The 15,222-nt window shown below is 43.5% G+C and overlaps 2 protein-coding genes across 3 annotated transcripts; one reads left to right on the top strand and one right to left on the bottom strand.

Annotated features, from left to right (window-relative positions):
* The first annotated feature begins 32 nt into the window (after positions 1-32).
* scnm1 (sodium channel modifier 1) lies at positions 33-2,404 on the top strand. Of its 2 annotated transcripts, none has more exons than XM_086112986.1 (8): positions 33-183; positions 359-429; positions 522-610; positions 684-778; positions 1,275-1,378; positions 1,455-1,555; positions 1,839-1,959; positions 2,023-2,404. In XM_086112986.1, exons 1-8 carry the CDS (start codon positions 133-135, stop codon positions 2,147-2,149), a joined length of 759 nt encoding a protein of 252 aa, XP_085969112.1. In that variant the 5' UTR covers positions 33-132; the 3' UTR covers positions 2,150-2,404. The 2 variants fall into 2 exon arrangements, with proteins under 2 accessions (XP_085969112.1, XP_085969113.1); XM_086112987.1 differs by having other exon boundaries at positions 97-183; positions 509-610.
* Positions 2,405-3,399: 995 nt separating this feature from the next.
* Positions 3,400-13,742, bottom strand: tmod4 (tropomodulin 4 (muscle)). The gene is made up of 10 exons (XM_086112982.1): positions 13,665-13,742; positions 10,612-10,798; positions 9,369-9,525; positions 7,809-7,928; positions 5,605-5,697; positions 5,402-5,532; positions 4,639-4,746; positions 4,401-4,544; positions 3,948-4,092; positions 3,400-3,572 (listed from the first exon to the last, which is right to left on the bottom strand). The coding sequence occupies exons 2-10, from the start codon at positions 10,711-10,713 to the stop codon at positions 3,550-3,552; spliced, it is 1,023 nt and encodes a 340-aa protein (XP_085969108.1). The 5' UTR covers positions 10,714-10,798; positions 13,665-13,742; the 3' UTR covers positions 3,400-3,549.
* Between the last annotated feature and the right edge of the window lie 1,480 nt (positions 13,743-15,222).

The following is a 15,222-nucleotide window of genomic DNA, read 5'->3' as shown; positions in this document are numbered from 1 at the left end:
ACTTTAGTTAAAACCTTTAAAAACTGAAATGCCAAATGAACCATTACTTTGAACGCCACAGTACGCTAGCTAAGTTGATAACGTGTTACTAAAGTCCTGTTTCTCAACATCTTATGGTAGTGCTAAACAAACATGTCTTTTAAACGGGAAGGTAACGACAAGAGTCAGCTAAATATCCTCAAGGTGAATTTGAATATTATAGCATGTGTTGTGATCAATGGATACATATTACAGTGCGCAAAGTAAGCTAATTGTTAGCATACGTAACGCTCCAATTTAACGACAAACAAACGGAAATAGACTGCATTACTTACAATTTGTTGTCGGTAGACATCCTTGTTGTTGTGTTTGCTTGCAGAAACGTCGCGTCGCAGATCTCCTGTCAAACTTTATACCAGAGGACGAAGCAACACTTCTGAGCAATGGAAGGTAAAATGTAAACACTGACCACACCGTGATTGTCTGTAGCCATTCCAACTCATGTCATCACCCAATCACCACCATGAAGTTGTTTTGTTTAGATACACTTGTCTTGTGTGCAACTACCGCCCTGTGTTTGACACCGTCGACATGCTGACAGTCCACAGGAAAGGGAAAAGGCATCTGGAAGGTGAGTTACTGGTGCATTTCAACTGGCTTACTGTAACACAAAACCCTATGATTAGTGTGAAAATGTTGACTAGGTTTAAAGGCATTCTATGGGAGGAAGGCCCGGCTGAAGCACGAAATAACAAAAAGGAAACAAGAAAACCTAATCGAAGCTGAAGACCAGCGGCAGGTGGGTGGCCCTTGCTGCACATGTCGATGCACTTTTCAATTAGATAAGACAAACCTTAAGTAGTGGTGCCCGGAGTAGAAATTCAAATGTTACAGTAGTCGAGGATAGAACAGTGTACAGCCGAATGTTAATCATCACAAGTTAGTGATATTGGGCTTTCTGAATGAACCGAAAGCACATTCTGACCTTTGCAGGTGAACTTCATTTTATCTTCTCTAAACTTTTAAGCGCAATTGTTCAAATGTTTCCAGTTTCAATACATTTTGCTTCTGTAACAAAGAGCAACATTGCAAAAATGTGCACGTTTTTTTTTTAATTTAATGGCCCCTCCTATGGGCCTATGTGGGGTTTTGAGTTAGTCTGTTGATGACATGCTGTTCCTGCCATTTAAAACAAAGTAGCTTTTAACTACTTGTATGTAAGGCGAGGCAAAGGCATCTTTATCTAGCAAATTTCATACATACACATAAAAATGAGTTTTTGTTGTATTTCAAAGGAAGGATCCAGTTCAGCAGCTCCTTTATTGGCACAAACGAGGAAGCTGACCCATCACGCTTTGCTGAGGACGGTCCCATATAACAGCTGCCATCAAAGAATTAGGCATGCCGCATTCATGTTTCATGCCATCTCACAAAAGCCCAAAAGAGAAATCAATTTTTATTTTTTTTTTTTAAAGCAAAAAAACTGTGAAAGGCCCGGGAAACAGCCGACGTCCACTTGATCACGTGGCGTTACCTTGCGGAGCTGCGGAGTCAGCTGATGTTTCGAGCATGCCAGGTGATATTGATTCCATTGATATTGATTTATTTGTCAAGTCAACAGTATTTATAGAGCACTTTCAAACAGCCATCGCTGCATACAAAGTGCTGTACATGGAGCAATATTTGAGTTCATCTGTCCCTGTTGAAGGCTCAAAATAAGCGGTTCTGCGTTGTATTTTGCGCCTCGATCAAACACACCGGAACGCAAAACTGTCAACAGGTGGTTTATACGGTAAACGGCAGAGCTGCCAAATGTTGCAGAAATCAGTTTGTAAACGCCTTGACTTGGTTGTATGCAGGCAGTGACCAGTCACATTCATCAAACACCATAGGAAGGCGTCCCCCGTCTGCGACGCCAGCATCTGAGCCCATGTCGGCCCAGAGGAGACGCGAGCTGGAGCATTATCTCAAACTGAAAAGGTACACTGTTGTTCATATTTTCACACACACGTATGGACGCTAAGTGTGTCATCTTACCCGCAGCGACGGATGGCTGCAGGACACAAGCGGCCGCTGGGTTAAAGACGGCAACGTGGAGTTTGATTCCGATGAGGACGAGCCTCCTTCGCACGCAAGCGTGCCTTCAGGGGACACCTGTGAAGAGCCATAAGGTTCCCTCTCTCAAACCTCAAGACTCACACTTCCTGGATAGCTGAGATGCTCCGATGTGAAATGTGACACCTCCCTTGCCCCGAGTGTACCCCTCATAGTTTCGGCATGATTCCCGCTCAGCTTAAGTGTAAACCTGAAGTGGACGAGCTGGTCGGGTGCTAATTTGGAGCGTGATTCCACCAGTTAGCATCGCGCTCAGCAAAGTGGCGGTAAATTAGAGAAGCACGCGAGGGTCGGGGGAGCTAAGTCAGGGGGTGCGGGGAGGAGAGGGGGGGTGCTGGACACTTCTCAATGCCGCTAATGTGTCGAATGCATCGTGCATCCAGGAGGAGTCATTCAATACATCCAGTTGTCAGAGGCAGCAATAGTCAACTGCGCCATTGTAGTCCGGAGTGGTGCAACACCGCCATCTACAGGAATCTGTTAGTCATTACAGTGGTTTACAAACCTGAATTTCACAGACCTCTTCCTCCAGCGCCTGCCTGTTGGAAAAACAAACTTGACAAATACTGTATATACGTCGGTGGCAGTGAACTGTTAAATTCCAATTTACAAATATAAATGTCCATGGCAGTGAATGTTTCCATGTGCAAACTGCTGGTGACAAAAGTGAGTACATCCCTAAGTGAAAATTTCCAAATTGGTATCAGGAGTAATAAAGCCAATCCCAGAAGGGAAACAAATTAAAAGAGCAAAACTTTGAAAAGCGCAAATAGTGGTCGCCATGGAACTGAGCTGGCCATCACTTTAAGGAGAACAAAGATGAAAAACATGACGGGCAAGGAAGAGAAGGAAATGCCAGCCATGTTGTGGAAATCCTGGGAGGTTAGCAGCTGTTAGTACCCATAAAGCGCCGAGGGCGCAAAGGAGTTCCTCTTCTATGTGGAACGCCGTAACTGAAGCCCGGCCGTCCGGATCTGTTTCACTTTGCGTCCCGGGAGGATAAAAATAGCTCAGGTGCTTGTGGGAAGTGCTTGGATCATAAGTGACTTAAAGGAGATTTGCATGATTAAAATGAAACCGTAGAAGGTTGTCAAGAGACCACATGCCAGAGGTGAGGAAATCATGGAATTAGGGATGGGCAATATGGCCTTCAAATAAAATCTTGATTTTATGAACAAAAATCTGATTTTTTTTTTCCCCCTCCCAATTTTAATCACCCAGCTGGTCTTTTGTTGAGGGTACACATACCTCATTTTTGTGTGTTCTGTTTTAAAAATAAAACAGCCAATAAAAGGGGTACAAATGTTTACAAAGAGGATTTGAATAAATATTTTACTGAAAGTATTTACAGACGCTCCTCCCCCCCACACATGAGATGAATCATCATGTCACATGTCCTAAAATAAAACAAAGATGCTCTGCGTGACAAATGACGAGTTCTTCCACCCTTCATCTTCATCTCAGCCTCTGCTGCCGAACTGGACGAATAAGCAAGCAAAAACAAAAAGTTAAACTCAAGACGGTGCGATTAAATGGGTCAGAACTTTTTTGTCATTTTATCATTCATATCCTTCCATTTTCAATAAATTGGCTCACAAAACTAGCATCAAAGGCACGGCAGCTACAGACCTTTTAAGCAACTTAAATTTGAAGACGAGGTAGCAACACAGACACTGCATATATTCTTTATCCCCTTCAAAAACGACTCATATTTCACATCGTCATTGTCACGTCTACATATAGTATGTCAATTATTGTATTATTCCGCCCCCTGGTGGCCAAGGCGCACACACATGAAGGAGCGGCACAATGCCCATTGAATTATCATGATGCACAAACTGTTTAATTCTTACGCATGTCGTTGTTTCGTGTCATGGCCATGGCGGCGCGGGCGCGCGGACCCTGCTGCGTGAAATGGTAGCCGAACTTGAGGATGCTGGAGTTGTTCTCCAGCATGGCGGCGATCTCCATTTCCACCGAGTCGCCGAGCTTCTGTCGCTGTGAGGGGAGAACATCCTGTCACCGAAATGTGGTCGCTGAAGAAATTCAAGGGCTCTTTGAATCAGGTGTGTTGAAGTAGGCAGACAACACCCCTGCTTCAGAGTCTTCGGTGAAGCTAAGGAGCTTTTAGATGATTTTCGATGGGAGGAAAAACCAGAAACTAGAATTTAGAACTAGAAAATAGAACAGAAACTACAACCAGGGAGTCCAGAGTCCAGATTTAAAACCTTTATGAACCTCAGAACTGTGAGGCAGACATGCTAACCACTATTCCACCGTACTGCCTCTCGTGCGTTCTTTCTGACCTGATTGTCGATTTTGAGCTCCACCAGCGTGGCATTACTGGCCATGGCCTTGATGACGGCCATCATGCCGTCGGAAGTGATGAAGTTGGACTCGATGTTAAGACTCTGCAGGTTGGTGTTCTCCTGCAGCATCTCCGCACATGCCTGAGAGGCGCAAAAACACAAATATACACACACGAGCTGACATGACATCATTTTCATTCATTGTTAATGGTTGCCAAAAAGACGCTGGACTCACGTAAGCCACGGGGTCGTTGCTACGAGTGGCGGCGATGCTCAGAACCACCACGTGAGAGTTTCCCTTCATGGCCTCGAAGATCTCCTTCAGTGTCGGTATGGGAATGTCCTGAAACCGTGAGGCCGAGGTGCAGTTGAATAAAATATATATTATCTCAAATTTCGAACTGAAGTAGCATTTTGGATTCGTGGCGAAACATCTTCAAACAAACAAGAAGAGTCCAGTTGCCTTAATTCAACCTTTGTTGATTCTTGTAGACAATGCCAAACATAAACAGGAAGACTCGTCAAGGCATGTGGTTCGAGTCCATGTTTTGTGATTACCAAGTCAAAGTCAAGTAAAAAGTCCATATGAAAGGCTAGTCTTGCCCAGCAAGACTTCAGTCATGTGAATTGAATCCCCAGCATCTGCCATGAGGAGCATGTCCTGTACCTTCGTAAACATCGTGAAGATATTTGATGACGGTTGACTGACTAGTCAATTAAGTATGGTTCCTCAGACCTCCAAGAGCCTGCAAGCGGTAGCTTGGGGGGTCCACAAAAAAACTACATGTGGGTCTTACTCCTTCCTAGCTTAACGTTCACCCAGCTAATGGCTCTGATATGATTAAAGCTAAAGACCTCGTTTTAGCTCATCAATTTTCGACTTTGAAATCAGAATATTACGGATTCCAAAATTTTGAGAACCAACCTAAAATACATTTCATTGGCTGTCATATACTTTCAACCGACCTATTTGACGCCCTGTGACCATCGGGCTTTACCTTGATGTTGTTAAAGTTGACTGCGGTCAGGCTGCTGTCGTTGTTTTGGATCCTCTCCAGCGTCTCCTCCACGTTGGTAGGGTTGGGTGGCTCGTCGGGGAAGATCTTGAAGGGGTCTTCTTTCACCACGCCTGAAGGGTACACAGGAGAAATTAATAAACTCCCAAAAGAAATCGCAAGCTACGTCGACTACTACTACGTACTGTTGATGCCCTCCGTGTTGGCGATAGTTCCGGTGGTGCCCAGAGCGTCGTAGTACTGCTTGTTGCTCATCAGTGTGTACATGCCCAAGATGGCTGCGGGAGAGGGGGTGAGAAAACATTGGCGGGTCATGTTGTGGTTTAATCTGTGAGTGGCATGCAATTGCCATCCAGGTAGAAGACAAGGAAGTGGACACTGTCTAAATATTTGAGTATCATCATAATTTGGGACAATGACTGCAGTCAAAATCAAAGCACTGGTTCAGGGACGGCATTTTGTGTTCTGTCCAGTTTTAACACACGATGGAACGGTTAGGACAAAATCGAACTACTGTTATGGCCTTTATTGTTGTTGGTACTGGGTCAGTGTTGAAGGAGCACATACAGTATGATGAGACAGACGCAATTGTTTGTTGGTCTCAGCTGACTTCAGAAGAGTCAGTCTGATATTTGACTGTGTGTAAGTGAGACCTCAACACCGAGAAAGATCTTTAAATTTAGCGCAGCGCATCACAAATGGTCTATTCTGGTGTTTCTTGACCTCAGCCAGGCCTTAGCAAGTTGACTGTGGAATTCTCTTTGAGATACTTGAACTCCGGTCAGACAGTATTCCTCTTTCGTTTCTAACCGGACACACGTAGAGGCCCTCAGGGGTCCATTCTGTGCCCACTGATCTTTTAACCTGGTTATTTGAGTTCAGAGTCAGATTTTGAAGGGAAAAAAAAGTTTCGTCCATTCATTCCTGAAAATGCCAATGACTTGAATTCACATCTGCAAGAAATGCAGATGTGAATTGTCGAGTTTGCAGGTGACTCCATACAACACAAATGAAAAGCAGTTGTCACAAAAATGCGTATGCAAGGAAAGTCAGCGATTGCCAGGAAACATTTTTCAGTATACCCAGTACATTTTGAGCAGCCAAATATTACTTCAGTTTTTTAACATTTTGTCTAGAATTTAGACTTTTGATACAATTTCTTCATGTGCTGATTTAGATTAGAATGCAGTGATCCCTATTTGTGTTTTGTGCATGGAAAAGGCCACAATCAGGATTTTTTTAGCTTCACACACTTTTTTAAACATGCTGCAACAATTTTCTATTCTATTTTTGATGCATTTTGATGCATAGTCGTGTTAGCTTAAATAAGAAGTTTAGACCTCGAACTACAATTTTACTGTTACCATGAGGGGGAAGCAGTGTGTCTCATGCTGTAACCTGCCTCCCATGAAAGTGTGTCATACAGCAACTGCTGTGACACCGCCACCCCCACCCTTCCACCCATCCCTTGTGACCCCATCAAGGAAAGGCAGGCCAGTGAGACAGCTGCCTGCTTAGCCATAAACACCCGCTGCGGCCCTGACAGTAACCCTGCTAGCTTTACGGCTCCAGCTAGCCAAGCAGGGGAGCGGCGACTGATGCTAATATTGTCAATAAAACAGTTAATTACATTGCTGATCTGCAGTTGCGCGCTCTCTTTTACGCCAAGCTTTTCATCCCCTGCCAACACGCTGGCCAAAAAAGCTCAACAAACGGCTGACGGAAGCTAACCGAGCTTTAATCCTCATCTGGACCTGGTCCAGATCCAAGGCCAGAGGCAGCCAGTGAGGGGCCCGGCTCTGTGGGTCTGTCTGTCTGTCCACATGTTTTGGACCTGCCTTGGAATCGAGAATTGATCCTTAACTTTTATGGCTTTGACAAACACATCAAATCCAAATATATGCTACGACTACAGTTCTTAGCTGACCCCCAAAATTTGGCTCACCATTCCGGAACATGTGTTTAAACAATTAACAGGCTTAAATATAAAATATATGAGCCACAGGCCATCTTGGGTTTATTCTGTCAACGGCCGTGTGTTTTACAAAGATATCCTATCTTCCGCCCCACAGAAGCCGCTCCACCCTACCAGCCCGGCGCGTTTTATTTTTGAGCTGCTGACTTCGGGGAATCGGATCCTGTCGCATGTCTGTCGTGGCTGATGGGACGTCCGAGTGCAATTTATATGTGGGTCAGTCCAGTCGGTGTGCCGGCATACTGAGGGTTAACAAAAAAAAAAAAACCCAAACAAGCAATTTAAAAAAAAAACGTAACATGGCAGCGCAGCACGATGCTTGTTCTTCTGTCCATCACGCGTATGGATAGTTTGAGGCTGCATTTGGGTGCGAGCAGTTGACAAGCAAGCAAGGCGTTAAAGACGCGGTCTCACCTGCAATGTCGCACATTTCGGCGTCGGTGGCATTTTTGAGCGCCTCCTCTAGCTCGGGCTCCAAGATGACCTGCTCGTGCTGGGGAATCTCAGCCGCTTTTTTTGCCACAAAGGCTTTTCCTGGAGGCAAATAGACAAAGAACACTGTTGATACAGATGCTAGGTTTTTTTTTTCTTCCAAATGTGGCGATTCAAACCCTGGGGTCCGCTATCTGTAACTTGGAGGGGGGTGGGGGTTCAGTAAAATAAGTAGCACTAAATGATTAGGTCGTGGGCGGCCCGGTGATCCAGTGGTTAGCGCATCGCCCTTACAGTGCAGAGGTATCGGGTTTGATTCCAGCTCCGGCCTCCCTGTGTGAAGTTTGCATGTTCTCCCCGTGCCTGCGTGGGTTTTCTCCGGGTACTCCGGTTTCCTCCCACATTCCAAAAACATGCATGGCAGGCTGATTGAACACTCCAAATTGTCCCTAGGTGTGAGCGTGAGAGCGGATGGTTCTTCGTCTCTGTGTGCCCTGCGATTGGCTGGCAACCGGTTCAGGGTGTCCCCCGCCTATTGCCCGAAGACAGCTGGGATAGGCTCCAGCACCCCCCCCCCCCCCCCCCCCGCGACCCTTGTGAGGATAAAGCGGATCGGAAAATGGATGGATGGACGGTTGATTAGGTCGCATTATTTCATTAAAGTGCACAGCTACAAATGGGGACCAAAGTGCCAATAAACCAGACTACAGAACTACTAAAGTGTCTCCCGCTATACTGCAGTTCATTTTTGATGACCCAGCTACGTTGCAAATATTTTATATGACTTACCAGCATTCATCTTATGAACAATATGGGCATACAAACTATTCTGTGTTGTTTTTTTCTGCAAGTCAGAATTTAGAGTTGGGCACCTTTAGCGCAGGACAGTATTGCGTTGTGCCCCAAAATGCCGGAAGAGATGTAGCATAATTCAGAGCCGGAAAAAGAGGAAGAGAAGGCCCCCTATTAAGGTCCATGAATAGTCGATGTTCCCACAGAGCAGAGAGAATCTATGCAGAGTCCGTTTTTCTGATAATTGCTCATTTCTGTTCTCATCGATGGCTTTTCACATTAATTGAGCATCGAGCGAGCAGTCTTTTGCCCATTCAAATTGTATGGTTTCCTTGACGTTCTAGAGTTTACGTGTGTGGAAGAGTTGGTAAAACTACACAAAAATGTTTTTAACGTGGTCCCCCTTTATTACAGATTTTCACAGGGGTGCAGGAGCAGGTGGAACACATCCCTATGATGAACGGGGGCTCACTCTGATTCTCTTGACATTTTGGGTTAACATCATTGGCCAAATCGCATAATTGCCAAGGTAGCTTACTGTCAGAGATATAATTTTTTTGAATGCTAAAAAGTGTTTGATTTGTAATGTCTGTGTTGATTTTCAAGGTCAAAATGATACAAGAGGACACTTGTTTGAATATGTTTTGTTAATGCCATAACGTTAATAAATAAATATTTCGGCAATTATGCTATTAAGATAATGACAAAGTACAGTACGTGTAAGGAGTCCGCGGATAAAATGTCAGGCACCTTTCTTCTCCCTCGTGAAAGGCACCAGCTCCTCTCGGTCCGGGTGCTCCATGGCCTGCTTCTCCAGGTGCTGCATCAGAGCGTCACGGTCAAACGGTCCCGTCGGGTTTTTCTTTGTCTGGTCACGCTGCCGCATACCAGCTGGCAGCATGGCATTCTGGGAGGACAGGGAGGTCATGTTTATGTGACCAGACAGCAGAACTGGGAGTAAGTCACATATGTAAAAGTCTTAACCTTCAAGTTTTGAGCAAGTCCTAGATTAATTGTGGCAAAATTCTAGCAAATCAAGTCTAGTCTCTAACTTGGGCTGAGGAAATCACAAGTCACGTTATGTAGTATGGCTCAGTCACAACGTACGGTTCATTTGCACATTAGCCACTTTGCACTCATTATTTTTACTAGTTACTCAGTTGTACGAAGCACAATCACAATTGTTTTAATCGTCAAAAAACCCAGAGCTCATATTGTCTATCACTTTTTATTGTCTTTTCAATTAAACACATCACCAAGGCAACATGAAACTTAGTTTGAAAGCTGCCGGTTAGCTAAATCTGTGAAGGTAACGTAGCTTACGCGACCTTGTTGATTTTAGAGTTTATAACTTATAACGATATTAAAACGACAGTTACTCGTAACATTTTCACCCGATCATGAAACTGCAGACTTTTTCAATGAAAACAGGCAAGACTTGTCAAATCACGAGTCAAAGTCAAATCGACTCTTTCATAAGTTTTCTCCAAGCAAAGCCCAAGTCCTAAAATTGGCGTTTTTATCAAGTAAAGACCCTGTCAAATGAAATTCTAGATTTTTTTCTGAATACATTATACATATTGCTGAAAAAAATGCAAGGACTATGTAGTACTGAATTGTAACAAGATAATAGTTTTTCACCGTTTCGGTTTTTCAGATTTTTTGGGGGGTGTGGCTAAAACGGCGCCCAGTGACGTAAGCATCCGGCAGCCAGTGAGTCAACTTTCCCTTTCATACAAAAACACCTGAGCACCTTTGTTGGCATCAATGGTTATCCAGTGCATCTTTTAATTATTTTTTTCCATCGCTACCGCACACAGTTAGCTAGCTAGCTAGCTAGCTAAGCCTACACGATGACAATGCCACAATTTAGTGAACAGAACAGCTTAGCGGTGTTATTCAATCTCCCAAGCAACGCACATTTATTTTCAGTCGACACTTTTGGTGTGACTCCAGTCAAGTCATGTGACTCGAATGACGTGCCCCCTCATACCTCGGGGTCCAGCTCTTGCAGTTCATAATCCAGCTGGTCGAGCTCTTCGGGACTCAGGCCCTTGAGGATGGCGTCCTCATCGATGTCCCTGGGGTCCGACATGACTCACTTCTCGGGGTGGGGGGGTGGTGGGGGCGCACACTCACATGCACTCGTTCTGGTGCGGGTGGGCCGAGGTGGTGGGGTTCTGCGAGAGAAAAGAGTGGGGAGGAGAAAAAATAATTGGGATCAGTAACTACCAGTATCAGCCTGTCACGATCAAATATTTTTTGTGTTGGATTATTTCATCAATTAATCGAATAAAAACATATATTGAATTCGAATGTATTGAGATCTTCTCATTATTATTGTACAGGCAACAATTTACTTACCTGCGTGTAACACACAGAGTGCTATGCTCACCTGTTGCCTACTTTTTTTGGTACGAGTATTTATTTCATCATACTTGTGTTCAAATTTTGCAACATATTCAGTGAACTCTTTGTTTAAGCCGAAAGAGACCAGAAGAGTCATAATGATCTGCTGTTATTTGAAAATGTACGTATCAGATATCGGCTACTAGTGGTATTAGTACTCAGTATCAGCGAGTTCTCAAAGAGTAAATAACTGAATTGGTATCTGGGTCAAAAAAGTGATATTAAACATCCCCTAGAAAAGACACTTAACACATCACATGACATCACACAGCAGGCAAGCGAGGCCAAGCGATGACTGAAACGAGAAATTGAATGAGGTGCGAGTAACTCTAAACCTTTTAGCCGCAACTCGTAGCCGCTAAGAATAGCAGGGAGGCTGCGCGCACGCATTTATCTTCCGCGCAGCCTCATTTGTCATCCGCGTACCCTCTTGAATGCCCCCACAAATGTTTGGACCATCTTTCACTGTAAAAAGTCTGATAAAGAGTAAGGATGTTTTACTTGTCTGACTACCGCTGTTTGCGGACTATAAGCCACGACTTTTGTCACACGCTTTATTTAATGAAGCGGCCTATATAAAGATTTTTCTAATGGTCGCCAGGGAGCGCTCAAGAATAAAAGGTAAGAGTGAGAGAAGTTGATATCTACACACGTGTTGAGGAAGACGCTATCATCTGTCACACTGAAAACAAGCGGCCACGAGGGAGCGCGTTTGACCTGTGTTTTGGGCTGCACTGCATCCACCAAGGATTACGATAAGCCCCCCCCACCCAAAAAAATAAACATTTTAAAAACCTCCCGAAAGACATTGTCGTGAAAGTTGACACAAAAGCATCGATGGTAGAAAGCCTAATGAAGGAATGGTTGACCAAGCGTTACGGCAAGCAAGGATTTTTTTTCAGAGGAAAAAAAAAGCATTACTTGCCGGCAAATAGTGACTTGTATGTGTGTTGTTGTTTTTTAACCAGCCCTGTTCGTGCTGTTTTACTGTCGTGGTGCTGCCGTGTTGCAGGCACGATTTGGAAAGAAAAGTTAAGGTATGTTATGAAAACTTTGAAAACGCTTTCTGTGTACCGTCTTTCTTTGTAAATATTTCATGTTACAATGTGGGCACCTGCGGCTTATAGACAGATGCGGCTTATGTGTGTAAAAAAAAAAATCCTTTTAAAAATGTAGTGGGTGCGGTTTATAATCAGGTGTGCTCTATAGTCCGATGTCTGTGCCATCAGATTGGGAATCTGAATGACTCACACCGAATTTTATTCCCGTTCAAATATTCGGTGTATTCAGCTTCAAAAATTTAACATTCATTCCCAAACCGTCACAACCCGGCCACCAATCCACCTGGGCCGAAGCAGGCAATAGCAGCAGCATCCAAAACCAGCCAATCATGTTTGCACCCTAACCGAGGTTGGATCACTGGTCCATCGATTGCTTCAGCCTGGAAGCTGGAAGTGACACTTTGCAAATTTTTTGAAGCTAAAAAAATGTCTATTGAATGTTTTGAGGCTAATGCAATTCAGCGGGAGGAATTCATAGTCAGAATTTGACAGCACAGATTTTATATATATATAAATAAGCGCACAACCAGATAAATAAATAAATAAATAAATTGGCACAGCCAACCGTTTCCTGAACAAACACTTCCAGGATATCAAGGTAATTTTTGCTATTGACAGTGGCACACATTTATTTGCCTTCTTCCTGTTGCTGCAGGTCTTAGCGCCCAAGTGTAACATTCCAAATCATGCTGGGCTTAATTTTAGCTTGACAAGTCAGCTACTTGCAGTCGCGTCAAGCCTCAGCGCCTTAGGTTGCCCGCACACGCACACTCACGGACTGCACATGCATCTTGTCACGCAGCCAAGAGAAATTGCTGATTCACTGACAAACACCCGCAAAAAAAAAAAAAACCCAGACATTTCTCCAAATTCATCCATCAACTGTTTTTACCCAACTTCCAAATATCTTCAACTCCAATCTCCCAAAATCTTCATGTTCAACTTCCACTCCTCATCTTTGTTTCAAAGACATTCCTGGCCTACTCAAAACATCAACATCAAAATGCCTTCATCTTTCGAATACATTCACCATCTAAAAATCTGTATCTTCATCCTCCAGACACTTTCACGCTCCACAGACCTTCATCATCTTTAACCTCCAAAAACATTTGACTTTGACTTCTGAATTGTTTGTTCCCCCAAAAACTTCATCCTCTGGAAAACTTCATGTTCCATAAACCTTTTTCTTCAAACTCCAAAAACATCTAAAAATCTCCATTTTCTACTTCCGAAATCAACTTTTGAGTATCTTTCCTTTCTTCAAACCTTCATATGCCCCCCCCAAAAACACCTCCAACCTGCATAATCCTTTGTTTTTTTTCCAAAAACATTCACCTTCTAAAAACCTCCATCTTATACTTCAAAATTCCTTCATATTCTGCTTTTGAAAACCACCGCGTCACCTTCCAGATACCTTAATTGTCAAAAAAACCTTCATCTTACACCTCTAAACACTTAAACATCAAAAACCTCCACTTTTATTGCCATCTAAAATTCTCCTAGCCCCAAATTCAGTATGTCTAAGCAGGAACAAGCGGCATTGAGGATTTAAAAGTTCAACATGGATCTCACCTACCTCAAGTCACAGGGTCCGAGCCTCCACTGAGACACGACTACACCCACCACCACCACCCTATACCATCCTAAAGACCCCACCTCTCTTGTGACGTCAGCATTGTATTATTATAGAGGGAGAAAGAGGGGAGGGTGGGACAGCGACAGAACTTTCAGGATCGACGGTAACATGGACAGTGGAGCACACTCGTAGAGAAACACTGACACCCAGTGGATGAAACTAGTCAGTGTAAAGACAGGCGACAATATTAGCCCAGTCCAAATTGCTGAAGTTTAGCATGTTGGACTTAGCAGCTAACCAGTACCGTAAGAATAATGTTGAAGTGAGGATGTGGTCTTCAGCTCATATGTGACGTAAATGAGGGTTCAACAGCGTAGAAAATAAAGACTGTGGATAGATGGCTGAAACGCGTGTTTATGATTCGTGTCCAGCAGATGGCACCAAAACGTTCGGTCGCGTCAAGTACGTCTGTTGAGACAAACCTCCTTTTGTTTGGACAAGACAAGCCCTTTCATACCTTACTATTGTCCTTCTGTGTTGAGATGATGATTATGAAACACACAAACAATAGACATGTTGTCCAGGGAAACCAAGAAAACGAAAGTCTTTGTAAAACGATGAGATTTATTCCGGTTATACAATTGATGGAGAAACACCGGCTCTTCAAGCGGCGGGGGTGCAGCCCCTCTTACACATTTTTTTTTTTTTTTTTGCTTCTTGGAAGGGATTCAAGTGTAAAACAAACTTTCAACATGTTGCCAATACGGTTATGTTGTACTTCATTGTCATTAGTCATACGCTTTGGACCATTGAAAAACATGAGCATGAGATGGGGAGGCTGCCCCCGTCTTGACATCTGTTTGCAGCTCATCGCTTTTTGCATCGACATGTCTAAAGCGCAGGAAAATCACAAACTTGCACAGCAACGACCATGCTTATGGATAGCAGGATGTGTGATACAAGTGAACACTGGTGATGATCAAATTTCCATGACAACACCTGACAATATTCTGCACCCCCCCCCCCCACACACACACACACATAATAGATTTTGCATGTTTTTGTTGTTGTTGTCCCTTTTGTGTCCCCCGGACTGATTCTCCCACCTTTTTTGTGCCTGACATTAACACCCACTTATGTTTCCCCACATTGACATTCTCATGCTTTCTTTGGTCATTTTCTCAACATCCCCTAAATGTTCTTTTTTTTGGTGCACCGCAATGACATTTTCATCCTTTTTTTGTATCTCTCGTTTGACATCTTGATGCTTTATTGTCATTTTTTTGGTTGTCCTACATTAACATTTTCACAATTTTTTTTGTCTTTTTGTTTATATCAAAATCATTTTTTGGATCTCACTCTAACACTGTTTTGGTCTTTTTGTTGTGTCTTACGTTAACATCCTCAATTTTTTTTGTCTTCTTGTTGGTCTCAAATTGACATTCTCACATTTTTTAATGTCCTACATTTGTATTGTCACACTTTCATTTTTTGTCCTTAGCTGGGATTCACTCAAATTGTTTGTCTATTTTGTGTGTGTGTGTGTGTGTGTGTGTGT

This window comes from Hippocampus guttulatus, chromosome 6 (genome assembly GCF_054856545.1).
Source record: "Hippocampus guttulatus isolate MCC_2025c chromosome 6, RoL_Hgut_1.0, whole genome shotgun sequence".
NCBI lineage: Eukaryota > Metazoa > Chordata > Actinopteri > Syngnathiformes > Syngnathidae > Hippocampus > Hippocampus guttulatus.
This window is presented reverse-complemented; position numbering and strand designations above follow the sequence as displayed.